Below are 27,764 nucleotides of genomic sequence, written 5' to 3'. Positions count from 1 at the left end.
CCCTCCGTGGGGTGGGGCGCAGGGCGCTTCCTTATGCGCGCGCGGGCACAAGCCAGAGCGGGAGCGCGCGCGCCTCCGGTCACCCTCCGCGGGGCTCCGGGAGTGTTTATTTGCATGCGCGGGTGCGCGCTTTTCGGCTGGGCGGGCTCCGCGGGTTTTGACTGTTCCGCGGTTCTAAGGCAAAGAGGGGGGAGGCGTGAAGCAGGCGCGGATGCTTTATTCTTAGGCAGTGGGGTGAAGGAGCCGAAGGAGGGGGAGCTGTCTGGGTCGTCGGCTCCCCTCGAGGACTTGAAATAGCCACGGCAGCGTCGGGAGTGGCACTGGGCCCCCAGGGTGCAGCTGCAGTCTAGGGAAGGAGCCACAGTCCGAGTGGCCCTCCTTTCTTTGTGTCTGGGGTGGGGTCCCCTGAGAGGGCGGCCCAGGGGCCAGGCCTCACCTCGGCCCCCCGGACTGTGTGGTCGGCCTGCGGAGGTCACGCCTCCTTCTCCGCGGGTCAGAGGTCCCTGGAGTCTTCAGGCGCCGGGCTGCGGAAACCCAGGTGAGGCACCTGGCAGACTTGGACTTGTCCCGGGGCTGCGTCCAGACCCCTGCTGCCTTTCGGAAGTCCCCGCTACCTCCCCCCAAATTTGATTTCCAGGTTTCTCCCCACAAGGCTGCTCATCCCAGTAAGATCTTGGTGCGAAGGTTTGGGTAAGTTTGCGCCTCGCTTTTCTCCCCGAGCCGGTTCTTTGGAGGTTCAGTATCGATTTCAGGGACGCAGAATTGTGGGAGAAGGTACCTCCTCTACCGGGAAGAGAAATGATCTGAAGAGGAAGTAGTTGACTATTAACGGCGTTCCTGGATGAAATTGCCCTTCATTAGAAAGAAAAAATAGATTTTACATCTTTGAAGACTTTCGACTTTTTATTTTGATGTGGCTGCGAAGGATGGGACACAGAGACTTTGTTCAGGGTATTTCAGTTTGTGCTTTTTAAAATTTACCTGTTTTTAATAGGGCTAAGAAAAGTTGGAACTTAGTTTCAGATTGTCAAGAGTTTTCAGAGTGTCTGTTTGCCAAACAGACATTCTGTTTTGTCAAATTGAATTTTATTATCAAAAATTAAGGTACGTTTTACGTTTAAATTGAGATAATAAAAACGTTATTAACATTTTAAAAGTCTTATAGCCCTGATTCTAGTCATAACTTTCTTTTTTCAGTTTCATGTCAGGCCTGGGCATTCTCTGCACTTGACAAACAGGCAAATGCTCTGCTCCCCTAATTTTGCAAGTGCCACGTTTGGTGGCACTTTAAAGATATATAGTCATTATTGAAGCCTAATGATTATTGCTCCTTTTTTTGTGCGATTTAAATTACTTGTGCTTTTCTCTGTGTTTGCACTTAGACATCACATTCTAATTATCTCTTTATTTTTCTTTCCCACTTGATTGTGAATTCCATTAGGGATATGATTTAATCTTCTCTGTAGAACTAGTATAAATGACCCATGGACATGGACAACGGGGCGGGGATTGACTGTGGGAGCAGGGATGGGTGGGGTGGGAGGGAGCAATGGGGGAAAATGTGGGACAACTGTAATAGAAAAACAATAATAAATAAATAAATAAATAATTTTTTCCTGTAGACTCAGGGCCTGGCACATAGGAGAGGCTCAAATGTTCATTGTATCACTAAATTAATAAATATTTAGACACTCACTTTAATAAATACATTGGGTTAGAGTTCTGTTACTGTTTTAAAAACTTGCAAACATTCTGATCTGGGTTGTATACCCATGGAAAAATTTGGATTCTACTTGAAATACAGTTGGTAGAAACTTAAGAGTATTACACTGTAAAGGAGAAGATTCTTTCTTTGTGTTCTCTTAATCCAAGAAATGACACCAGAAGGTATTTCCTGTTGCTTTGTCATTCTTAGCAGCTCAGCTGAAACATTAGTGGAGTGAGCGTATGAGAAATGTGTTTACCATTGAAGATGAAGAGCTGAGTGAGAACTCATACTCAATACCAACAATATTCCATTTAGTCTGTTGTTGAATAAAGAAAACAAGAAGTTTTTACACATTAGGATTTCAGTATGGTCATTTTTTGTAAACCTTTTTTTAAAAAGGAAGCTTTTTTAAAAGTATATTTTATTCATTATACTGTCACAGCTGTCCCAATTTCTTTTCCCTTTGCCACCCTCTGCCCAGTTCCCCCTTCCCTCCAGCAATCCCACCGCCCTTAGTTCATGTCCATGGGTCGTGCATATAAGTCCTTTGACTTCACCCTTTCCTGTATTATTCTTAACTTCCCTGTCCTATTTTGTACCAACCAGTTATGCTTCTTAGTCCCTGCACCATTTCCCCATTTCTCCCTCTTACCCCTCCCAGCTGATAACCCTCCAAATGATCCCCACACCTATGATTCTGTTCCTCTTCTGGTTTGCTTAATTTGTTTTTGTTTTCATTTTTTTAGGTTCTGTTGCTGATAGTTGTGAGTTTGTTGTCAAAAAAAGGTTTTTTAATGTAAAAGTAATAATGTGTATTGAAAAAATTCAAGACACTGTAGTACACAAATAGGGGAAAAAAAACCCCAAGTCTTGCTAGCTAGAATTAATCCAAACATTTGTTGAATAAACTTCCAAAGATCTCCCTGCGTATTTACATATCGCCAACACATCTTTTGTGCTGTATATGGGATTATATTTGTAATTTTTTCAATCAGTGTGGTATTAGTGTCTTTCCGTGTCAGTACATGGAGGTGTGTTTTATTTTGAATGGGTATATAATATTCTATCTTACATACCCTAATTTTTTAAGTGATACTCAAAATGGTGGATATTTTGGTTATTTTTATCTTTTCTTTCTCACCTAAGCACTCTGTTGCCACATTTTTTGTGGCTATATTTTGAATATACATGTGAATGTCTCCTTGGGGTAGATTCCTAGAAGTGACAGTTTTCGGTTAAAGAGAATGCTTACTTAAAACACTTTTGTATCCTTCCAGAGAAGTTGCATCCATTTTGTACTCACTTAAGGTAGTGCATAAGAATACTCATTTTCGAGAAGAACTATATGTGCAACCGATGGGCATGGACTAAGGGGTGTGGCGACTGGAGAGAGGGAAGTCACTGGGTGGAGGAGACAAAGGGAAAAGAAATTGGGACAACTGTAACAGCATAATCAATAAAGCATATTATTTAAAAAAAAAAGAATACTTATTTTCTCACACCTTTGAAGGCATTGGGTTTTGTTCATTTAAAAAAATCTTCACAAAAAATAAAATCTTATTTATTTTTTTTACATTTCTTGATTCCCAGTGAGGTATACATGTTTCATATCTTTGTTGGCCTGACATGTGTTTTGATGTTTGCCTGTAGCTCATGGTTTACAGCTCAGAGAGAGAAACATTTGAGGGAGGATGGATGCAAAAGCTCAAAATAGTTTGCTTCAACATAGAGAAGCCCTGGAAAAGGACATCAAAACATCCTACATAATGGACCACTTGATTAGTGACGGAGTTTTAACACCCTCAGAGGAGGAAAAAGTAAAAAATGAGGTAAAGCCCTCTGGAGCAGTCTGTGCTTCCTTTCAAATTTTTAGAATTTATGCTTCGTTGGTTGGCTGATTGCACCAGAAGGTTGTGAGTTTGATTCTGTTTGTGGGTTCGATACCATCAGAGTGCATATGGGAGGCAGCTGATCTATATTTCTTTTACCGAAGTTTCTGTCTCGCCACCTCCATTCTCTAAAAATCAATAAATGTATCCTTGAGTGAGGATTAAAAACATTTTAAAAAAATTTATTTCTGAATTTGCACTGATCTCCACTAATTTGTTGCACACATATTCTTTTTAAAAAAAAAAAAAAATAAAGATTTTATTTATTTATTTTTAGAGATAGGGAGGGAGGGAGAAAGAGGGAGAAAAACATCAATGTGTGGTTGCTTCTCTCATGTCCCCAACTGGGGACCTGGCCCGCAACCCAGGCATGTGCCCTGACTGGGAATGGAACCTGCAACCCTTTGGTTCACAGGCTGGTGCTTAATCCACTGAGTCACATGAGCTATGGCGCACACATATTCTTTGTAGTCTACTAAACTTTTTTTTTTTTTTTTTAGCCTACTCAACAGCATCGAGCAGCTATGTTAATTAAAATGATACTTAAAAAAGATAATTATTCCTACGTATCGTTCTATAATGCTTTATTACATGAAGGGTATAAAGATCTTGCCATCCTTCTCCATGGTGGCCTTCCTGTCGTCTCGTCTTCCAATGGCAAAGATTCAGTTGGTGGAATAACTTCATATGGTTTGTATGCATAATACTTTCTATCACATTTCACAGTGGCTACATTGCTGCAGTTCTGTCTTATTCTAGATGGAGTCCGCTGAAGTCACTCACTGATGAGTTCACTGAAAAATACATGTGAAAAAATTGTGTTTCAAATTAAATATTTTTATTTGCTTCTATATTAATTCACATTTTCTTCTTGCCTGGTGTGAGCTATCTGCTACTGAGGTAATAATAGATATACCCTACTTTTTGGAGATAAGACAATTTACAGGCCTTTATTTAAGTTCCTCAGTTCTGTGTTTATCAAGTTTATGCATAGGAAAGAATAAAAATCTTTAGAAATTGAAGTTCTTGAAAGGAATACCATACTCCTCCCTTTATCCTTTCCTTCCTAGGCTTTAATGTGAGAGAAGGAGATTAGAGTCAGAGAGGAATAGGGTAAGGGCAGATACAGATGGAGATTTGCATTGTTTATAGCAGCGGTTCTCAACCTGTGGATCACGACCCCTTTGGGGGTCGAACGACCTTTCACAGGGGTTGCCTAAGAACATCGGAAAACACATATATAATTACATATTGTTTCTGTGATTAATCACTAAGCTTTAGTTATGTTCAATTTGTAACAGTGAAAATACATCCTGCATATCAGATATTTACATTACGATTCATAACAGTAGCAAAATTACACTTACGAAGTAGCAACAAAAATAATTTTATGGTTGGGGGTCACCACAACATGAGGAACTGTATTAAAGGGTCGCAGCATTAGGAACGTTGAGAACCACTGGTTTATAGTCATCTTGAAAGCCATATGTTTGCTTTTGTTCTGGGTTTCTCTGAGAAATCAGTTGAAATTAATTTGCTAGCCACGTTTCCTTCTGTTGGAAATTCTGAAGCTAAGGCCTCAACCTTATTGTTTGGTTATTATGATATTTGAGTAACCAATTCAGAGTTTTTTCATACTTCTCTTGTTTTGGATTTCAGTAAGAACAGTCCTGTGTGAAGGAGGAGTACCACAGAGGCCAGTTGTTTTTGTGACTAGGAAGAGGCTGGTGAAAGCAATTCAGCAGAAGTTCTTCAGACTGAATGGTGAACCAGGATGGGTCACTGTATATGGAATGGCAGGTTGTGGGAAGTCAGTATTAGCTGCAGAAGCTGTTAGAGATCATGGCTTCTTAGAAGGTAAGTTTTGATTACCGTATGTTGCTGGCCAAGGAAATATTCTTTAGGCATTGTATTAGTTTCCTACTGCTGTTGTAACAAGCAAAATTTGATAGCTTAAAATAACATACATTTATTATCTTATAGTTCTGGGGGGTCAGCAGTCCAAAATAAGTCTTCCTGGGCAAAAATCAAGGTGTCAGCAGGACTGAGTTTCTTCTGGAGGCTCTAGGGAGGATTCTTTCTTTTATATTTTCCAGCTTCTAGTGGTGGCCTGCATTCATTGTCAAAGCTGGCAGTGCATAGCATTTGCAAATCTTTCTCTTTCTCTCTGATCTTTGCTTCTCTCATTATATCTCCTTCTCTGACTCTGATCTTGCCTCCGTCTTATAAAGGATAATCTGGGAAAATCTCAAGATCCTTAATTTAATTCCCTTTGCAAAGTCCCTTTTGCAATGGAAAGTAACATTTACAAATCCTGTGGAATGGGACATGGACATCTTTGAGGGGCCATTATTCTGCCTACCATAGGTATGATGGAATTTGAAATTTATTTTCAACCTAGGCTTTCACAATGAGGCTTGACTAGCCAGGCCAGTAAATTCATATATTATCAGATGACATTTATTATTACTGGAATGAAACTAGTTCCCTTGTATCTTAACAATTGAAGGGATTGTACAGTTGAAAAAAGATCTTGAGAGGTTATATCCCTGCCTTTCAGACAAATACTGGACTTAAACCTTCCTGTCAGCTGAGTGTCTGTTTTGGCATAGAGTGCTATGGGGAAGGAGATTCTTGGAAACTAAGTTCCATGAATTCCTTTTCTGTCATTAATTTTGTCAGTTGCTTGTCTTTAAAAATAAAAATCTTTAGTAACTTGTCTATTTTATGGTAAACCCCAAGAAAAAGGAAAATTGGGAGTTGACTATAGCAATGGATAGGTTTTTTGTAGGTGGGTTTTATAGATTCCTTCACTATCTGGTGATGGACTTTTCTTGTTTCAGGTATTCATGTACTGGGTAAATGTTTGAGAGCCTCTTGTGCTCAGCACTGCCTTGGGCCCTGGGAGTCCAAAAGGAAGGCACATTCACTACATTCTGGTAGGGGAGACAGATAGGTAAACAAATTATGATATATGTGATAAATTGGACAGTAGAAACAAGTATAAGGTACAAAGTTAGAACAAAGGAAGCATTATCTCTCTAGGGAAAGAGGATAGACTGGATAGGTTTCCTAAATGAGATGACTTTAAAAAAATGTTTTTTTCATCATCACCTGGGGACATTTTTTCATTGCTTTTAGAGAGAGGGTAGGAGAGAGATAGGGAGAGAAAGAGACATCAGTGTGAGAGAGAAGCATCGATTGACAGTCTCTCCCACGGGCCTCTGGAGCCCAGATCGTTCACACAAGGACTAGGGATTGAAGTGCAACCTAGGTGTGTGCCCCGACCGGGAATCAGACCCACAACCTTTCGGTTATGAGGCAATACTCCAACCAACTGAACCATTCTGGCTAGGGCTAAATGAGATGACATTTTAGCTGGAGTTTGGAGGAAGAGTAGAAGTTTGCCAGGCAGACTAGTTCGAGATGGGAGAGTAGGGTAGGTGGGAGGGGTAATGGGTAGTTATTGGAATGAGGAAGGGCATACTGTGCAGAAGAGGGTTTAGGGCATTTTGCAGGTGTACTCCAAACCCTAATGAGTCTGGTAAGTTCTTGGGGTATTTGTCAGCAATAGTTATATAGCTCCCTCAGTCTTTGGTTGCCTCTAGTCGTTAGTTGTAGGGGAATTTAAGGACAGTTCCTGATTTCGGGTACTGTTGTTAATAAGTTAATAACTTTTTAATTTGTAACATAATCAGGCGTTAAGACCCTTTATGATGAGATAATAGAATGAATGAAATGAATATTAAACCTCTAAAAGATTTGGAAAGGTAGAGGCTAGGGCACATCTGTTGTGCACATGTGGTTTTATTTATACTTTAAGACTTTGTTGGCAGTGTTGATCTTATTCTTGTTGGAGGACACCCAACTTGTAAAGCCTGGTTTTCCTGGGACTCAGCTCCATGCAAATCTCCAGGCCAAGAATTTATATTTATTTATGTAATTTGACCTCTACTGCAAAATTGACCACCAAGGATATTTCAGGGTGAAATTGATTTAAGTATAAAGAAATGGGTCTTTCTTTCAATATTATGAACTTCCTATAAAATACACATTTATAATGTTCTAATTTATAGGGCTAAAAGTGTGCCCCTCAACTCAGTTTAAATCACTCTTTGATTATTGGGGTGAAACTATTTTATTAAAAAAAATTATTTTTAAAGTATATTTTACAGTTGTCTCAATTTCTTTTCCGTTTGCTCCCCTCTGCCCAGGACCTCCTTCCCTCCAGCAATTCCATCCCCCTTAGTTCATGTCCATGGGTCATGCATATAAGTTCTTTGGCTTCTCCATTTCCTGTATTATTATTAACTTCCCCCTATTTCATACCAACCAATTATGCTTCTTGATCCCTGCACCATTTCCCCTTTTCTCCCCCTTCCACCTCCCAGCTGATAATCCTCCAAATGATCGCCATACTGATTCTGTTCCTATTCTGGTTGTTTGCTTAGTTTGTTTTGTTTTTATTTTTTTTAGGTTCTGTTCTTGATAGTTGTGAGTTTGTTGTCATTTTAGTATTCATAGTTTTGATCTCCTTTTTCTTAAATAAGTCCCTGTAACATTTCATATAATAAGGGCTTGGTGAAGGTGAACTCCTTTAACTTTACCTTGTCTGGGAAACACTTTTATTTGTCCTTTCATTCTAAATGATAGCTTTGCTGGATATAGTAATCTTGGTTGTAGGTCCTTGCTTTTCATCACATTGAATACTTGATTCCCAGTCCCTTCTTGCCTGCAAAGTGTCTTTTGAGAAATCAGCTGATAGTCTTGTTGGAACTCCTTTGTAGGTAACTTTTTTTTCTTGCTGCTGTTAAGATTCTTTATCTTTAACTTTTAGCATTTTAATGATGGTGTGTCATGGTGTGGTCCTCTTTGAGTGTAGCTTGTTTAGGACTCTCTGTGCTTCCTGGACTTGTACTTATTTTTTCTTTGCCAAATTAGGGAAGTTTTCCTTCATTACTTTTTCACATAAGTTTTCAATTTCTTGCTCTTCCTCTTCTGGCATCTCTGTGATTCGGATGCTGGCACGTTTAAAGTTGTCCCAGAGGTTCCTAAGCCTCTCCTCATTCTTTTAAATTCATATTTCTTCATTCTGTACTGGTTGACTGTTTATTCCTTCCTTATGTCCCAAATCATTGATTTGAACCCCAGTTCCTTCCCTTTACCATTGGTTTCGTGTGGATTTTCCTTCATTTCACTTAGCATAGCCTTCACTTTTTCCCTTGTACATTTGCCATACTAAAGCATATCTATCAAGTCTGTGCGCATCTTTATGACCAGTGTTTTGAACTTTGTGTGTGTTAGGTTGACTCTCTCCTTGTCTGTTAACTTGGCTATCTCCTCATTGCTTAGTTCTCCCACTCTTTCCTCTTTTGGGCCATACTTCTCTATCTCCTCAACTTGACAGGCTCCTGTGTTTGCCTCTGTGTCTTAGGTAGAGCTGTTGCACCTGTTACATTATAAGGGGTGGAGCCTTAGAGATTCATCAGTGCTGGGTGACCCCTTTTACCATGTTGTGGGGCTGTATGTGGGGGAGGGGCCTGAGAGGGAACAATGCCACTTGCTCAGCACTCGCCTCTTTTCCAAGCACTTCTCCCACTTCCGTATAGGACTGGCACCCCTCTAGCTGTTGCCCTGGCCATCGTTCCCAGAGTGGGTGGGTCTGTGGACATTCTAGGACTGTGGGGGCCCTCTAAACAAGCAGACTCTGCTAAAAGACCAGCAGTTCTTCCTCTGCCCCAACCCATACTGGTTTTCACAGAAGCAGTGAGGCTTTATTTTCCCCGGGGCTGGAACTGTGAGCTGCGGGATGTGGTCTGGTGCTGGGAGTGCTCCCCAGGTGTCCCTTCCTGTTTTTTAATAGTGTGACTGCTTTCCACTGGCTGGCCACAGTCGCTGTCCCTGCCACCCTTGCCGCCTCCACACCGCATCCTCTCCTCCCTGGCTCTGCCCCTTGTACCTATCAGGATGAGTATTTCTTCTTTATATCTTTCTTTGTTGGACATCTATGAAGCTAGATATTCTGGAACTTATGGTTGTCTCCAGGTTTGAGGTAGTTGTATTCCTTCTTAGTTGTGGAGTGAAATGTAGCGTGTTTACCTATGCCTCCATCCTGGCTGGAAGTCCTAAATTTTTTTTTGAGAGAGAGGAAGGGAGGGAGAAAGAGAGGGAGAGAAACATCAGTGTGAGAGAGAGACATTGATCGATTGCCTCTTGTATGTGCCCTGACCAGGAATCAAACTGGCGACCTTTCACTTTTTGGCATGATGCCCAACCAACTGAGTAACACTGGTCAGGGTTGTTGGGGTGAATTTTTAATTTTAGCAGTTAAAGTTGGTCAAATTTAATTCCACAACTTATGGAATTAATTGCTCAGGAATCACATTGTATAAATTGTGTTCTTGAAATAGATTTTAACTATTTTGTTTTGAGAAAATGTCAGATCGTAGCAATTTTCTGGTTAATAGTGAGTGTAATGCATTTTCCTCATATGCTTTTGTGAGATCTCAGGTACAATGGATTGAGTTAATCATATTTTTTAACTCACAGTTCTTGTCTTATTAGGTCTGTATAAGACTTAGCTTCTTACTGTGTCTGTTTTCTTATTTCCCATTTTCATTTCCCTTCCCCTCCTTTAAGGAAAAATCTCCCCTCCTGTGTGTCTCCTTTACACAACTACAACACTGCTTCATTTCTGACATCACATGTGTGAGTTTTGTACACCTCCAGCAATTCTTTAACACCAGCTGGGTGTCCTGATTGAAACTTATTCCAACACTATCTGAAGATAGCGTCAGATCCACTGGTTAAGGGTTCAGTTCCACAAGACTGCCCTCCCGCCCACCCGCCACCCTCTTTAGATGCCAGTTGCAATTCCAAATTGTTACCTGGGCTTCTGACCAGAGGTTTCCTCTTCTTGGGTTTGATTAATTTGCTACAGAACTCAGGAAAACATTTTACTTACTAGATCACTGGTTTATTATAAAGGATATAACTCAGAAATAACCAGATGGAAGTGATGTCTAACGACAAAATATGTGGGAAGGGTGTGGAGCTTCCATGGCCTCTCTGGGTACGCCACTCTCTACACGCCTCCCAGTGTTCACCAACCCGGAGACGCTGAACCCCCACCCTTTTGGGTTTTTATGGAGGCCTCATTACATAGCCATGATTGATTATATCATTCACCATTGGGGATTGAACTCATTCTCCAGCCTCTCTCCCTGAGGTTTTAAAGAACGGAAGCTTTCTCCAGAGTTTGTCTCCTGTTTGCCTCTCTCCTGCCCAAGGTTTCCTGATGCTATTAGGCTATTAATTGCTACCAGGGTAAACCCCTTGTGAAACTAGGATGGGGTTAATTTTCTCTGAATAAAGGCAGTTTTTCTCTGATTAAGTTTGTCTGAATTGAATTATAGAATCATTCAAGGCTAAATTGCTCCCTCTTGTGCCCATAGTCAAAATGTTTAGATTCTTTCTGAAATGTGGAATTAATGCTTCGGTATTTAATTGCCATTTTGTAATAGTAGGAGTTTTGCAGGTTAGTAAGTCATTTGGTCTGTCTTTATTTTTAAAGCTAGTAGTGTTTTTACTTTTTTGTGTATGTTTATAATGTTCTTGTTTATTTTAAATTTGGGAGAGAAGGACTTTATATAGGTAATAGGTACTTAAATTTAAATCTAAAGAATTTACTAGGTAGCTATACCAGGATACTTTCTTTGCCTTGTCTTTAATCTTGCATGATTAAAAAAATTTTTAATATGCTTTATTAATTATGCTGTTACAGTTGTCCCAATTTCTTTTCCCTTTGTTCCCCTCCACCCAGTGACCCCACTTCTTCCAATTGTCCCCCGCCCCTTAGTCCATGCCCATTGGTTGCGCATATAGCCGTTCTCAACATCTCCCTGTCTACTCCACCCCCTCCTACTATGCTTCTTAATTCCTGTACCATCTCCCTCCCTTTCCCCCCTGCCCCTTCCCCGCTGACCTCCCCCCAAAATGTTCCCCATACCTATAATTCTTTTTCCACTCTCGTTGCCTACTTAGTTTGCCTTTGTTTTGGTTCCCTAGCTTCTGTTGTTGGTTGTTGTGATACAGTTTTCATTTTAATGTTCATAGTTTTGATCCTCTTTCTCTTAAGCAAGTCCCTTTAACATCTCATGTAACAGTGGTTTGGATCTGATGAACTCCTTCAGTTTTACTTTGCCCTGGAAGCACTTTCTCTGCCCTTCTATTCTGAATGACAGCTTCGTTGGACAGAGTATTCGTGGTTGTAGGTTTTTGTTTTTCATTACTTTGAATATTTCTTGCCAGTCCCTTCTTGCCTGCAGAGTTTCTTTTGAGAAATCAGCTGATAGTCTTATTGGGACTCTTTTGTATGTAATTCTCTTCTTTTCTCTTGCTGCTTTTCAGATTCTCTCTTTAGCCTTAATTTTTGACATTTTGGTTATAATGTGTCTTGGTGTGGTTCTCCCTGGGTCCAGTTTTTTTGGAACTCTCTTTGCTTCCTGGACCTGTATGTCTGTTTCTTTCCCCAAGTTAGGGAAGTTCTGCTTCATTATTTTTTCACATAATTTTTCCGTTTCTAGTTCTTCACCTTCTGGAAAACCTATGATTCGGATGTTGGCCCGCTTATAGCTGTCTCATAGGTTTCTGAGCCTCTCCTCATTTTCCTCACTTTTTGTTTCCTCTTTCTGCACTGGTTGACCGTTCCTTCCCTATGTTCCGATTTGATTTGATTCCTGGTTTTCTTTCCCTCACCACTAGTTTCATATGTGTTTTTGTTCATTTCAGCAGGACTAGCCTTCGTTCCTTCCCCATCTTGTTTAAGATCTGCTGTTAGATCTGTAAGCATTTTTATAACCAAAGCTCTGAACTGTGTCTCAGAAAGATTTCCTATCTGCTGCTTCGTTAGATTAGATATTTGCTGCCTGGTCAGCTGTGTCACTGGGATCTCTATCATGATCTGTGCCATCCTGACAGTTTTGTGTTTACCTTTGCTTCCTGGGCGGAGCTGTCACACCTCCTACGCTATGGGGGGCGGTGCCCTGTTCACTCCTCATGACCCGGCGACCCTTCTCACCACGCTGTGGAGTCTTCTGCGGGGGCGGGGGTCCAAGATGGATTCCTGCTGTTCACTCTCTGCTGAGAGACCAGGAGCCTCCTCCTCCGTCCCCACTCCAACCGGGCCTCACAGTCCAAGGCAATGGGGGTCTGCCTTCCCTGGTGTTGGAATCTCAAGCTGATGGGTCTGGTCTGCAGCCGGGGGTGCTCCCCAGGCGCTTCTCACCCCCCCACCCCCAAATACGGGTGTCTATGCTTACCGCAGTCCTGCCTCCGTCGCCACTGCTGCCACCACCAGCACAGCTTGACCTGTCTGCCCTGGCTTCGGCTCTCCTACCCGTCTGGATGAACACTACTTCTTTATAACTTCATATGCTGGACTTCCATTTATTTTCTGGAACTTCTGGTTATTTCTGGTTTTGCGGTAGCTGTAGTCCTTCTTAGCTCTGGAGGGAGACGGAGCATGTCAGTCTAGGCTGCCACCTTGGTTGGAAGTCTTGATTAAATTTTTTTTTAAAAAATAGAAAGCACGTATTAAAAAAGAAAAAGAACCTTAGGAGCAACAGGTAGTTCAAAACTTTGTTTTAAATACTACAGTTTTAATATTTTCATTTGAAAAGAAAATTCTTTTCACTTGTGCTTCTCCACTTTCTCTTAAATTCTTCACCACAAATAATCATGGTTAACAATTCAGAGTGAATTGTTCCAACCTTTTTCCTGTGCATTTGCAAACATGTTCACCCACAGAGCGAGCTACAACAATAGGTGGAGCCGGAAAGTGAAACAGGAATCAGGGATTTACTGCTTTGCAACTGTTGACTTACACAGGGAAGGAAGCCTAAGGGAACTTCAGGAAGCTTTCTGGAGGAAAGGGTAGGACTTGTCTCTCTTCTTCTAAGATCCTTGCACTGATAAAGAAACCATGCTTCCCAGAGCCATCTTTACCGCTGTTATCAGAAATCTCTGTCTCTTGGTTACGTGGCATCTTTTAGATTTTCTCATGCAGCTACTAAATACATTGCCAAGTTCTGATCTAGGTCTCTTCCCCTCATCCCCATGCCTTTCTGCCAAACCCTTTAGACTTCCTCTTCTGTGACCAGAAAACTCTTCTATATCATCAACCCCTTCTTAGAATGTTTACCTTTTTGTCTTACTGAAACTGGGCAGTTCCCTGAGGATATCACCTTTGCTGTAGCTTTCTTTGCTGGTGTGACGACTTTTTTTCCTTTATATCCCACATACTTCATCACCAGACAATGGGTAGGTGTTGTTTTTGCTCTCTGTTGCCTCATTCAGACTATTAATACTCTTTTTTTCAGATGAATTGTTTGTCCTTTGAAGCTCATTTTTTTAGTCTTTCCCATTTATGTCCTCTCATTCATTGATGATTGGAATTTTTTGTTTTTGCTTGTTATGAAAAAGGGAAGAGCTCATTTCTTTTTTTTTCTATTTTTTATCTTATTTATTTATTTATTCTTAGAGAGAGGGGAAGGGAGGGAGAAAGAGAGGGAGAAAAATAACTGTTGGTTGCCTCTTGCACGCCCCCAACTGGGGACTTGGCCTGCAACCCAGGCATGTGCCCTAATAGGAATTGAACTGGTGACCTTTTGGTTCACAGGCCAGCTGTGCTCAGTCCACTGAGTCATACCAGTCAGGACTGGAGTTCTTAATTATAAATTTAAACCCTTTTTTTTTTTTTGGCACACTCAGTGATTTTGGTATCTCTGTGGTTGAGTCACCCAAAATCTTGGCCTCTCACTTCCTTGACTTCTTTATCTTCAGTGACATTTTCTTCACTAACCATCAGCCATATGCTTCCCTGGATCCTGGCCTGAATCCTGTCCTTGGCACCACCAGAAGGGATACCACTTTTGAAATACTAATAAAAACTCTTTGCCTTCCTCTACCTATTCTGTTCTTTTAAGTTCGTGACTGCGGTTTTCTGACCTATCAATAAATATCTGTTGATTACACAGTATCCTTACTATTTGTCCTATCAATTTCCTCTTGCGCTGGGTCTAGATTTTTATTGCCCATCATTTGGTTGCTCATGAGCATGTACTCTTGGCCTTTAGGTTCTCTCCTTATTTTGGGTGAAAGTTGATTCCTTCTTTATGCTAGGAGATGGAGTAGGTATTCATTCTTACTCCTTGTTGCTCATCTAGATCATTGCTTGCTTCTTTTTTGCTGGAGAAAATAACCCAACCGAGTTTCAATTTAAACTCATGATTATAAACCTTGGCAGTTTTACTGGGTTTATCTAGTGGATGTGTAACCATTGTATTGGGGTATGTTGGGTGTAATCAGGAAACAACTTTACTCTTTTCTCTCATTGCCTGTTTAAAACTCTTCTCTGGGACTGATTCTTTGATTGATGTTGTACAGGTTTAGCATCCCCAGGTCATTTCAGGTGTTTAAAAAAGTTTCATTTCGCCCTGGCTGGGTAGCTCAGTTGGTTAGAGCGCCGTCCCGATATGCCGAGGCTGTGCGTTCAGTCCCAGTCAGGGCACATACAAGAAGCAACCAATGAATACATAAATGGAACAAAAAATTGACGTCTCTCTCTCCCTCTCTCTCTCCCTCTCTCCCTTCCTCTCTCTCTAAAATCAATAAATAAAATTTAAAAATGTTTTATTTCAACAATTAAAATGTCAAGTCCTATTTAATACTCCAAACTTTCTTTATATGAGGTTCTATCCTTCCTTAGTTGAGCCTGCCGCAGGCCTTGGAAACCTGTAGGGGAAGAGGAGGTTCAGATGGATGTTGCTGGTGGTCTGCAGCTGTTCCCTGTTGCAAACAATGCTGCTGTGAATATTCTTGTGGCAAAAGAACTGTTTAGAAGTCAAGCATTGAGGCTGGAGTTTTGAAATCCCATCTCTGCTTTATTAGCTGTATAACCTTAGACAAATTACTCAGCCTTTCTATACCTCAGTTTCCTCTTATGTGAAGTGGGGGATAATGATAGTGTTTGCTTGATAGTCTGCTGTGAAGATAGTGCTCAAAAATATCTGTCACAAATACATCTTGGTGCGTGTGTACAAATATTTCTTTTGGATGATTAGGTTTTTAAAATAGTGATTTCTTTTTGTACTTAATTATTTTTGAATACCAATAAATTGCCTTTTGGTATAATTAATTTGTCTATATTGTATCTATTTTGCTTTTTCTTATACTTTTATGATCACATAATTGAAATCTTTATGATTAATGCCACTGGTATGATCTAATGCTACTGTCCACCGTATTTTACACATAGTGACCCCTTGTACATTTTTTTCTATCTACGGGGAAGTGATTACATATACGTCCTAGTCTTTGAAGGCTTAAGATGTCTGACTTCTGATATAGTGCTTATTAGTTCAAAGCTTAATATGAGTAAGGTGCTCTGCGATCCCTATCACTAAGAAGTCTCTTATAACCCTTTACAGTTAACAGTAAATTACAATATTTTATACTGTTAATTTCTCAGAGTAATTCTGAAATAGGAGAGGTAAACAGTCATATTTTAGTATAATAGATAAGACTGAAGTTAAATGATTTGCCAAAGATTGCATAGTTAGTACACAGTAGAGCCAGACTTGAACCTAACTTTTTACTTTAAGTCTGTGTACAAGAACTGTAATGAGTGAGTTACACTTTTCTAGGCATAATGGGTTCTCAGTCAGAGGTGATTTTGCCCACTCCCCTCACCCCCACCTCAGCTGACATTTGACAATGTCTACACTTTTGGTTGTCGTAACTCGGAAGGGGGATGCTTCTAGCATCTAGTAGGTGGAAGCCAGGGAGGCTTTTAACCATCCTGTAATGCACAGGACAGTCTCTCACAGCAATGAATTATTGGGGCCCAAATGTCTAGACTGCTTAGTTTGAGAAACAATGCTGTACAGTGATGATTGATGACCTAGGACAAAGATTATGAAATTTGGTAAGATTTTTACTGATAAAAGGCATATTTACTCCAAACTTCAATTTCTTAGATTGAGGCTATAAAGCTCAGTAATGCCCTATAAGTAAAATTTGTTCCCTTAATCAAGAGAAGTTGAAGATGTGATGAGGTTGAAGATTGGAACAAATCTGCTGCTTACCAGTAAAATCTTTGAAAGTAGGACACCTGTTCAAAGGCCTGAAGTTTATTATTTGTTTCCTCACCAGATTGTTTCCCAGGAGGTGTGCATTGGGTTTCCATTGGGAAGCAAGACAAAGCTGGGCTTCTGATGAAACTACAGAACCTTTGTACACGATTGGATCGGGATGAGACTTTCTCCCAGAGGCTTCCACTTAATATTGAAGAGTCTAAAGACCGTCTCCGCCTTCTGATGCTGCGCAAACACCCAAGGTACAGGTGGTCAAATTTAGTTGGTGTACGAAGTCCCCCTGAACCTTAACTACTGCCACCTTGAGAGCATTGTATACCCTTTTCTTGCTGTTTGGTAGAGGGTCTAAAAACAAACCATTGTGTTCCTGCTGTTCTCTCTCTTAAATTTAAAAAAGAAGTGGCTTCCACTGGCCTAAAACTGCTACTTTTCTCTTTTTTGTCTCTTACCTACCACATTATCTGTTATGTACCATTGTAGGCTCTCAAGAAATATTTCTTAAGTAGGTGAGTGGTCCTGGCTAGAAAAAGCAAGCTGTTACTTTGAATCCATTGTTTCTAATGAATTAACATTGAAGAAGAGACAGAATAAATGGAGGCAGCTGGTAAAGGACTGAGTCAGAAGGATTTTTTAATTTAATAGGATCCTTCCATTGTGTTGCCTTAGTTTTTGGGTATACATGCAACTCTTCTATTTCCATACACTTGGAGTTTTGTTTTATTTGTTTATTTCAATAATTCATTAATTCATTCAACAAATACTGATGTAATTGTGCACTAAGCACTGTTACCAGCTGTTTCACGATTTTCCCTAAGCCAGAAGGGAGACAGCAGCTCAGTTGCTGCTTGAGTTAAGGGTGTCGTAGCGGATTCAGTCAATAGTTTGATTTCCACGATGTAGAGGCCATTCGTTTCAGTTGCTCATTTAAGTAGCGTTGAGTGTCGTGCCTCAGTCAGTGCTGCAAGTACAGAGGTGAATAAAGCATTCCTTTGGAGGGGGGCAGGGAGGTGACAGTAAATTGGGCAAGAATTACATGATGGCATGGCTGCACCTGTGCTTGGTAAGTGGATTGATAGCAGAATATTGAGCGAGAGAAATAATTTTTGGGAAAAGTGTCTTTTAGATGATTATGATGGATACTCTCTACAGAGGGAAGCTCCCCTTTTTCTGACTTTTTTGTCCTCCAGACCCTTCCATCATCTCTTCTTCCCCTGGGTAGTCACTGGTATCCATTTTCCTGGAGGAAATAGAATTGAGACCACTAATCCTCCTCCTTTTTCTTGCTCTGTAACTTCTCCCTAATCCCGCTTCCCTTCTTTGCAAAATAAAAGTGACTTTTGTTTTGGAAAATATTGTAACCACTCTCAGATGGATCAGACCATGGCTTATAGTGTTAGTCATTTTGGGTTTGTGCTTTTGCAATTTTCCAGCCTGTGTATGTACCTAGAGTCTTCTTTTTGTAGTGTTCAGAAGTGGTGTGGCATTCAGATGAAAATGCTAGTCCGTAATTATGCTATCAGGTTTTGTATATTTTTTCTCATTTGTTTTGGTGAGTTTTAAAAAGTTTTTGTAGAGACCGCTCAGGAATTGTCACAGAGGTTCTTTTTCATTATGAATAAACAAACTGATTTTTTTGGATGGAAACCCCTAGAAGTGTATCAAATGAAAAGTAATCTTGCTAGTGCATTGTGTTAGGTCGGAACATATGAAATAACTAGTTCTGTAGGTAAAAAACAGCTTAAAATGTTCATTTATCTATGATTCATTCTAATGCTAATCTTAGCCCAGTTCTCATTTGGTTTTGGTGCTTAATGACTGAATTGGAAAAAATCTCATTAGATGGATAGGCATTAGGTAGCTGATTTCTAATACTTACAGCCATCTTTTTATAGGTCCTTTAACTTTAAAATGCATTGATTTCAGGCAGGAAGAATCCTTTTTTTTTTTTTTCCTTTTTTTGATCAATATACAGTGGTGGGCAAAAGGAGGTTTACAGTTGTGAGTCTATGAGTTTATTCTTTATTTATTAATTATTGTTTTATTTTCCAAAAGAACCACTGTAAACCTGCTTCGCCTACCCCTGTATTGTGAAATGAATATAACAAAGAAAAGAGGAAATTTTAAAAACAGTGGTGGCATTCTCTTTTTTTACAGGAAGCTTAAAATAAATGCCATCAGTGACTTAATACAGTTCTTTTAATTAGGTCTCTGTTGATCTTGGATGATGTTTGGGATCCTTGGGTGTTAAAAGCATTTGACAATCAGTGTCAGATTCTTCTTACAACCAGAGACAAGAGTGTTACAGATTCAGTAATGGGTAAGGATTATTAATTTATTTTTTACTACCTTTATGTTTTAATTAACTTACATTTAAATATGTGGCATACCAAATTAATTATTATATCTTATGATTTTGCAGGTCTTAAATATGTAGTTCCTGTGGAGAGTGGCTTAGAAAAAGACAAAGGACTTGAAATTTTATCCCTTTTTGTTAATATGAAGAAGGCAGATTTGCCAGAACAAGCTCATAGTATTATAAAAGAATGTAAAGGTATAATTATTTATTTTGTGTGTGAGAGGCTTATAGAGATGTTAATCGACCCTGTTGTAAATTAATTAATGAATATGACAGCTTAGCACATGAACATCCAAAAATGTTAGAATATTTAGTATTTTAGGTTTTTCTCTGATACCCTCAGTGTATAATGATACTTTTGTATTCATTCATTCATTAAGATAGTAGTAAATGAACACCCACAATATGTTAGCATGAAGACATGACCTCTGCTGTCAAACAATAAAAAAATGTAGCGAGAATTTTAAATGTTTTTGGTTGGAAATTATAAAAATAGTATTCTAATTTGGTAAGTAAAATCTGGTTTTGTCTTCTTAGTTTACATTTTTTACTAGTGACATTAAACTTTTTACTTATTTATTACATTTTTACATTTTGAGAAATTATCCTTGACTCATTTATCTTTTGTGATATAAATGTCTTTAATGGATGTTTAGGTACTCTATTGAAGCTATTAGCCCTTTTTCATGTTTCTTCAAATATTTTTTCCCAGTTTTTTGTCTGCTTTTAAATTTTATTTGTAGTCTTTTTAAAATACAGAAACTTAAACTTTTATGCAGTCAAATCTATCAGCACTTAAGATTAATTTTTCTCTTGTTGTTAATGCATGGAAATACTTTCTTTTTTTCCTTTCTGCCATCAAGTACATATTTGGTTTTAAGTTAATTGACTTTAAGAAAAATCTTAAATTTCGAAAAAATGCTTGATTTGTATTCATTATAAAGCTTATGCATATCCATACTATAAAGAAACAGTAGAAACTATTTATAATGTGATAATTAGTGGTATCATGAGAGTATTTCCTCTAGTCTTCTAGGACATATAAAACTTTGGAAAAAATATTGAGATTATAATGTGGCATACGTAATATAAAGTCTTGTCCTTTTTATACACATCTTGAGCATTTTCCCATGCCATTAAATATCTTTTGAAAAAAGTTACCAATGGCATAATATTGTGACATACATTAATTCAGTCATTTCTATTACTGTTTCAGATTTTTCATTATTTTGAATAATTCTGTGATGAATATCCTTAAATGAAATATTTCTTGTTTCTAATGATTTTCTTAAAATCATTGGATACCATGCAGCAATAAATTGATTCTAAACTTAGTGGTAATTATGAAATGAAACAATACTAATACATTGACTTTTTTTTAAAATTTTTTTTAAGGTTCTCCTCTTGTAGTGTCTTTAATCGGTGCTCTTTTACGTGATTTTCCCAACCGCTGGGAGTACTACCTCAGACAACTTCAGAATAAGCAGTTTAAGAGGATAAGGAAATCTTCGTCTTATGATTATGAGGCTCTGGATGAAGCCATGTCTATAAGTGTTGACATGCTCAAAGAAGATATGAAAGATTATTACACAGATCTTTCCATCTTTCAGAAGGATGTTAAGGTGCCTACACAGGTAAAAGAAGGACCAAGAATACTCATCCCTGGGTATTTATGGCATGTAACCTTTGATACAGTTCCAAGGATATTGTTACAGAGGATATGGGAAAGACAAGACCCATGTGGCTGAGGTGGTGGGGTGGAAGATTCAGTGGTTCTACTGCTCTCAGACTCCATCAAGGGCTTGATATTGAACTAGGGATGAGTTACCCATTTCTCAGTGGTTCTAGTGAAGCTGGAGAAACATCTGACTACTTTCTCTTTTCTGTCCTGATAAGTGGCTGAGCTTCTTTTTACGAAATAGAGAGATTCTTATTCAGGGCTTTGAGATATGATTTATTTGTGTGTTAACACCTTGTCTGCAATCCTGATCCATGTACTTCTGTGTCACATTAAATGCTTAAAATGATTCCCAGGTGTTATGTGTTCTCTGGGACATGGAAACTGAAGAAGTTGAAGACATACTGCAAGAGTTTGTTAATAAGTCTCTCTTGTTCTGTGATCGGAATGGAAAATCATCTTTGTATTATTTGCATGATCTTCAAGTAGATTTCCTTACCGAGAAGAACCGCAGCCAGCTTCAGGTACTTGCATCTCTGTTCGTTCTCCCTCTCTCTCTCTTTTTTATAAAACTCTTTATTTTGAAATAATTTTAGACAAAGAAAAGTTGCAAAATAGTACAGTTTCTCTGCATATACCTTTCACCTAGCTCCCCCCATTGTCAAAAGCTTACATAACTAGTGTTACTAATCCACAGGCTTTATTTGACTTTTGTCAGCTTTCCCACCAGTGTCCTTTTTGTGGGCCAAATCCAGTTCAGGATTCCATATTGCAGATAATCGTCATGTTTCCTTAGTTTCCTCAGCTCTATGGAAATTCCTCAGCTTTCATTACCTTTCATGGTCACTTTTGAGGAGTACTCACTGGTTGTTTTGTACAGTGTCTCTTAGTTTGGGTTTACCTGATTTTTTCTCTTGACTAGATTACGGTTATATATTTTTGGCTACCACAGAAATGTTGTGTTCTTCTCTGTGCATCACATGAGGGTGTTGATATATCTTATTATCAGTGATGTTACCATTGATCACTTGGTTAAAGTGGTGTCTAGCAGTATCTTTCCTGTAAAGTTGCTATTTCTTCTGTTTGTGCTTAGTAAGTATCATGGGGAGATTCTTAAATAGCTTTGGAAGCTGGAGCCACTGTAATGTTTCGGTTATAAAATTGTTTCTCTCCTCTGAAATGTATCATTTGGGTTTCAGGATCTACATAAGAAGATAATCACTCAGTTCCAGAGTCATCACCAGCTGCATACTCTTTCGTTAGATCAGGAGGACTGCATGTACTGGTACAATTTTCTGGCCTATCACATGGCCAGTGCCAAGATGCACAAAGTAAGACGAATCATTTAAAAATTATTATTATTATTTTAAAGATTTTATTTATTTTTATACAGAGGGGAAGGGAAGGAGAAAGAGAGGGAGAGAAACATCAGTTGTGTGGTTGCCTCTCACATGTCCCCAACTGGGGACCTAGCCCGCAACCCAGGCATGTGCCCTGACTGGGGATCAAACCGGCAACCCTTTGGTTCACAGGCTGGCATTCAATCCACTGAGCCACACCAGCCAGGGCTAAAAATTATTTTATTTTATCTCACTTTTATTTAGTCCTGTTTAGAATTTTTTTATTAGTAAAAATAGAATTATAGCCTATGTAAGTATTTTTGTTTTTGTTACTATTTTTTACCTGCAGTGATTTAAAAAGACTCTTTAGTAATTGCAGTAAATGAACTACCTGAAAATTTACTCTTTGTACCAGTAGCTTTTCTTTATAGGTGGTGTGAGTTTGTTTTTTAAGTTTAGGGAGGAAATGGAGGGTGCGAAAATATATTCATTCATTCAACAAATATTTGTTGAGTGCTTGTTATGTACTGGTATTGTTCTTCATTATGAGGATATGCTACAGCCACAAAGTTCTCCTTTCATTGAGCTTACGTTTTGAGGGGGAGACCGACAGTGGACAAATAAATTTATACTATGTCGGGGTAGTAAGTGCTCAGAAGAAAATAGCATGGAAGGAGAGAGAAAGTGATGACATAGGGGTAGAATCATGATGTACTGATGGATTTGATATGCATTATATGAAGAGAAGAGTTAAAGATGGCTCCAAACTTGTGCAGTGGAAGGATTAGAGTTGCCGTGAACTGAGATGGGGATGTCTGTGGGTAGAGGAAACATTTTTTGGGAGGGAAGGTTAGGAACTCATTTTGTGTATATTAAGTCTGATATGCATATTAAAACATGTAACTGTAAATATTGAGCATGATGTGTGAGACAAATAATCAGTTGCCTTTTGCATGCCCCCAGCTGGGGACTTGGCCCACAACCCAGGCATGTGCCCTAACCAGGAATTGAACTAGCGGCCTTTCAGTTCTCAGACTGGCACTCAAACCACTTAGCCACACCAGCCAGGGCTGTTTGCAGTGTTTTTGACTTTATGATGCTATAGTGAATATTCTTGGTAATCTTTGCACCTATATTATTTCCTTTGAAAATTTATTGAAGTGGAATTAATGGATCCATGCATTAAAAAAAGAAAAAAAGAAAGAAAAACTTCTGATATGTATGATAGTGGCAGGATTCAGTTTCTTCTCCCTTTTGAGCCTTTTTTTTCCTTATGGTTAAAGATAATGGTTTATTTTCACTGGGAAAATTTAGAAAAACTAAAAGAAGGAAATGAAGATCATAATTAGCAACAGCTGATACTTTTGTGAATACTTTTCTAGATCATTTTGTTGCTTATACTGTATATACATACTTGTCCTTTATAACAAAATGGGATCATAATACAATAAAAATAGTGTTTTATGTCTTGTTTCTTTCCACTTAATGGTATTTCAAGTCATTTTTTAATGTCAATTTATATAGAGCAACATAATTATTTATTTATTTTTTTTTTTGTTTTTCAATTACAGTTGTCCCACTTTTTCCCCATTTCTCTCCTCCACCCAGCCCACCCCCTCTCCCACAATCATATCCCTTCCCATTGTCCATGTCCATGAGTCATTTATACACGTTCTTTGACTAAACCCTTCCCTTTCTTATCCTCCTTCTCTCCCTCCCCCCTCCTCTCTGTTGACTGCTATTCTACTCTTTGTTCTATTTAGTTCTTTGTTTAGAGCAACATAATTTTTAAGGCTGCATATTATTTCATTGTGTAGCTACGTTATGCTTAACCAGTTGCTTATGAACAATTAGGTTGCTTAAGCACACCCATCTAATTATTTTTTCAGGACACATATTTATAAGTGTATTTTCTGGATCAAATGGTGTGTACAGTTTGAATTTTAATACAGATTGTCAAACTGTCCTCTAGAAAGGTTGATTTGATTTACATCACTACCAACAGTGTATAAGAGTATTCATTTGCTCTGATTTCAGCCAATAGTCTTACCACTCCTTTTAGTTTTTAGAAATCTGATACCAAAAAATAGTACATCTTGTTTCACTTTGATTACTGGTGAGGTTTTTGGTCATTTGTACTTTTTATTTTGTGAATTGGTTCTCATCCACTGCCTTCACCTATTTTTATATTGGGGTTTGTATCTTTTTCCTATTTTTAAAGAAATATCTATGATTCTGTTCCTGTTCTGCTTATTTGCTTAGTTTATTTGGATTCAGTTATTGATGGTTGTGAATTTATTGCCATTTTAATGTTCATCATTTTGATCTTCTTTTTGTTATATAATTCCCTTCAACATTTCATATAATAGTGGGTTGGTGATGATGAACTCTTAGTTTTACCTTGTCTGGGAAACACTTTATCTGCTCTTCAATTCTAACTGATAGCTTTGCTGGGTAGAGTAATCTTGGTTGTAGGTCCTTGCTTTTCAGCACTTGGAATATTTCTTGCCAGTCCCTTCTAACCTGCAAAGTTTCTTTTGAGAAATCAGCTGACAGTCTTATGGGAACTCCTTGGTAGGTAACTCTTCTTTTCTTTTTCTGCTTTTAAGATTCTCTCTTTATCTTTAATCTTTGGCATTTTAATTATGATGTGTCTTGGTGTGGTCCTCTTTGGGTCTAACTTTGTTTGGGACTCTCTGTGCTTCCTGAACTTGTATGTCTCTTTCCTTTCCCAAATTAGGGAAGTTTTTTTCATTAGTTTTTCAAATAAGTTTTAATTTCTTGCTCTTCCTCTTCTACTTCTGGCACCCTTTTGTTCAGATGTTGGTACATTTAAAGATGTCCCAGAGGTTTCTAAGCCTATCCTTGTTTTTTTTTTTAATTCTTTTTTCTTCCTGCTGTTCTGATTGAATGCTTTTTCCTTCCCTGTGTTTCAAGTCATTGATTTGATTCTCAGCTTAATCCCCTCCACTGTTGTTTTCCTGTAGATTTTTCTTTATTTCACTTAATGCAACCTTCTTTTCTGCCTGGGTCTTTTTTATGCTGTTGAAGTACCCAGTGAGTTCCTGGAGCATCCTGATAACCAGGGTTTTGAACTCTTCATATGATAGGTTGCTTGTCTCCATTTCATTTAGTTCTTCTTCTATAGTTTTGATCTATTCTTTCATTTGGGCTATATTTCTTTGTCTCCTCATTTTGGCAACCTCCCTGTGTTCGTTTCTTTGTATCAGGTACTGCTACTTTGGCTCCCTGCCTTAGTAGTGTGGCCTATTGTAGAAAAGCACACCTGTTAAGTTGTATGGGGCAGAGCCTTAGGTAATTGCTAGGGCAGGGCACCCATGTCACTGCTCTGTTGCTTTCTGTGAGGGAGGGCTCAGAGAGGGGACAGTGCCGCTACCTGGCCTCAAGTTTTGCCTGGGAGGAAGCTCTCTCCTGGCATTCACACTTCACTTTCTCTCCATATGCCTCTGGTGCCTTTCCAGTTGCTGCCCTGGTGCTGAATCCCAGAGGGTGGTTCTGTGTGAGCTCTAAATTCATTGTGTGCCCTTTTTAAGAGAAGGAGTATCTTAAGAATCCTACAGTTTCTTTCACTGTTCCAATCCCCACTGGTTTTTACAGTCAGAAGTTATGGGGACTTATCTTCCTGGTGCTGCAATCCTGGGCTGTGTTGTCTGGACTGGGGCTGGGGTCCCTCTCTCCAGAGGTATCCCTCCTGTTTTTTATCTGCCATACGTGGATGTGGGACAGCCAGTTCCTATCTCTGCACCTGTCCGCCTCTCCTACCCTTCTAGATGAATGTGACTTCTTTAAGTCCTTGATTGTTGGACTTCCACGCAGCTCGATTTCCTGACAGTTCTTGGTGACCTTTGTTTTGTAGTCCAGTTGTACTTTTTGCTATAGTTGTGCGTGGAGGTGAGGTGTGCTTACCTCCGCCTCCATCTTGATCAGAAGTCCTTATTATTCATTTTTATTGTATTAATATTATCATCTATCATACCTGTTAATAAATTTTTTTCCTGGTTTACTGTTTGTCTTAAATTTTATTTATATTGTTTTCTACTACATTGAAAATTTGAGTTTTTATGTTGTTAAATACTCCACTGTTTTTCTTTTTGGTATTTTGCTTTGGTGTCATATTTCCAAACATTTCTTTCACCTATGGCTTACAGAAATATTTACCTGTACCTTCTAGGATTTTTTGAAGTTTTCTGTTTAATACTTAAGTCTTTAATCCAATAAAATTTACTTTGAGCTAAGGTGTGAGGTCCATTTTATACTGCTTTGTAACTATTTATATGTTTCAATAGCTTCCTTTTTGTCCTTAAATTTGAGATATCTGCTAAATTTCAGTAGTGATGGTAGACTTAAATTTTTTTGGTCTCTTTACCAGGGCTCCTGATCTTATTTATTTATTTATTTTTTAAAAGGAACTTTGTGCTCTATTGTTTTCCCTGGATTGGATTAAAGCAAAAACGGAACTCGTAGGCCCTGCTCATCTGATTCATGAATTTGTGGAATATAGGCATATATTGGACGAAAAGGTATATGTTCACATGAAAAATAAGTCCTGGGTTTAATAGTGGGGATGAAAAGAGATGACTTTCTTATTTTGACCTTTGATTATTCTAATTATTTTATTTCCTAGCCTACTGAGAATATGAATAGGGTTGAGGTTTGAAAGTTGAACAAGTGAAGTGTTCTTTTTTTTTTTTTTTTTTTTTAAGGAATGTGTTAATAAAGTAGTACTTTGATAATGAGATTTTTTTACCTTATGTTTAAAAGTTTGAAGAGGGTCACTCTATATTTGTTACTTACATGGTTGGTTATTCAATTTTAGCTCATATAGAAAATAGCTCATTTAAGCCTTTCAAGTGGCCAGATCACAGAAACAGAAAAATGTCCGGTCTTGGCTCTGGTTATGTTTCTGAGAGATTTCACTTTGTTCATAGGATTGTGCAGTCAGTGAGAATTTCCAGGAGTTTTTATCTTTAAATGGACATCTTCTTGGACGACAGCCATTTCCTAATATTGTGCAGCTGGGTCTCTGTGAACCAGAAACCTCAGAAGTCTATCAGCAAGCTAAGCGGCGGGCCAAGCAGGAGGTCGACAGCGGCGTGCTCTACCTGGAGTGGATGTAAGTGGGTTAGCAGAGACCAAAGGCAGCAGGGTGCTGGCTGCATCGTTATTTTTTCAGGTAGTGAATATGTTCACTCCAGGAAGATGTAGCTACCGTTCTTTGGAAAAGGCTGGAACTTTTAATAAGCTTTCTTACTTACCAAAAAGTTTTAGAGAAGAAAGCATGGGAGAAATATACGTGTTTCAAGAGCTGATAGAAACTAGATGACTGCCTGTATGGCATTTTCACCGGTCATTCTGAACATTAACGCCAAATACTTCCCTTCTTGTCGTACAGTAAGTAGCAAAGAGCATGGGCTTTGAAGCCGCAAACCTATGTTTGAGACTCAGTTCTAAAACCTAACAGTTCTGTGATGCTGAACAAGTTACTGGTTCCTCTCCTTTCTCATAGGTAAAATAGAGATAACAATCCTTTGAGGTAAGTACTGTTTTTGTGGAGATTAAATGAGATAGTGGATATAAAGCAGTTAGCACTTTGTCTTGCACTTGGCCCTCATTAAACT

The 27,764-nt window shown here is 38.8% G+C and overlaps 1 protein-coding gene across 1 annotated transcript in view; it reads left to right on the top strand.

Moving 5' to 3' along the window:
• The first annotated feature begins 74 nt into the window (after positions 1-74).
• The window catches only part of APAF1 (apoptotic peptidase activating factor 1), a 77,540-nt gene continuing 49,850 nt past the window's right edge, over positions 75-27,764 (top strand). Inside the window, exons 1-12 of the mRNA XM_090272655.1 lie at positions 75-538; positions 3,359-3,537; positions 4,098-4,287; positions 5,257-5,454; positions 16,810-16,993; positions 18,956-19,068; positions 19,171-19,302; positions 20,503-20,741; positions 21,142-21,309; positions 21,985-22,116; positions 26,553-26,666; positions 27,075-27,259. Coding sequence (XP_090128781.1) covers positions 3,400-3,537; positions 4,098-4,287; positions 5,257-5,454; positions 16,810-16,993; positions 18,956-19,068; positions 19,171-19,302; positions 20,503-20,741; positions 21,142-21,309; positions 21,985-22,116; positions 26,553-26,666; positions 27,075-27,259 — 1,793 coding nt within the window. The 5' untranslated portion in view covers positions 75-538; positions 3,359-3,399. The remainder of the gene's footprint in view (positions 539-3,358; positions 3,538-4,097; positions 4,288-5,256; positions 5,455-16,809; positions 16,994-18,955; positions 19,069-19,170; positions 19,303-20,502; positions 20,742-21,141; positions 21,310-21,984; positions 22,117-26,552; positions 26,667-27,074; positions 27,260-27,764) is intronic.

This window comes from Furipterus horrens, unplaced genomic scaffold, assembly GCF_987537825.1.
Source record: "Furipterus horrens unplaced genomic scaffold, mFurHor1.1.pri manual_scaffold_4, whole genome shotgun sequence".
NCBI classification, from domain to species: domain Eukaryota; kingdom Metazoa; phylum Chordata; class Mammalia; order Chiroptera; family Furipteridae; genus Furipterus; species Furipterus horrens.
The sequence above is the reverse complement of the archived record's forward strand: the minus strand, read 5'-3'. Positions and strand labels throughout refer to the sequence as shown.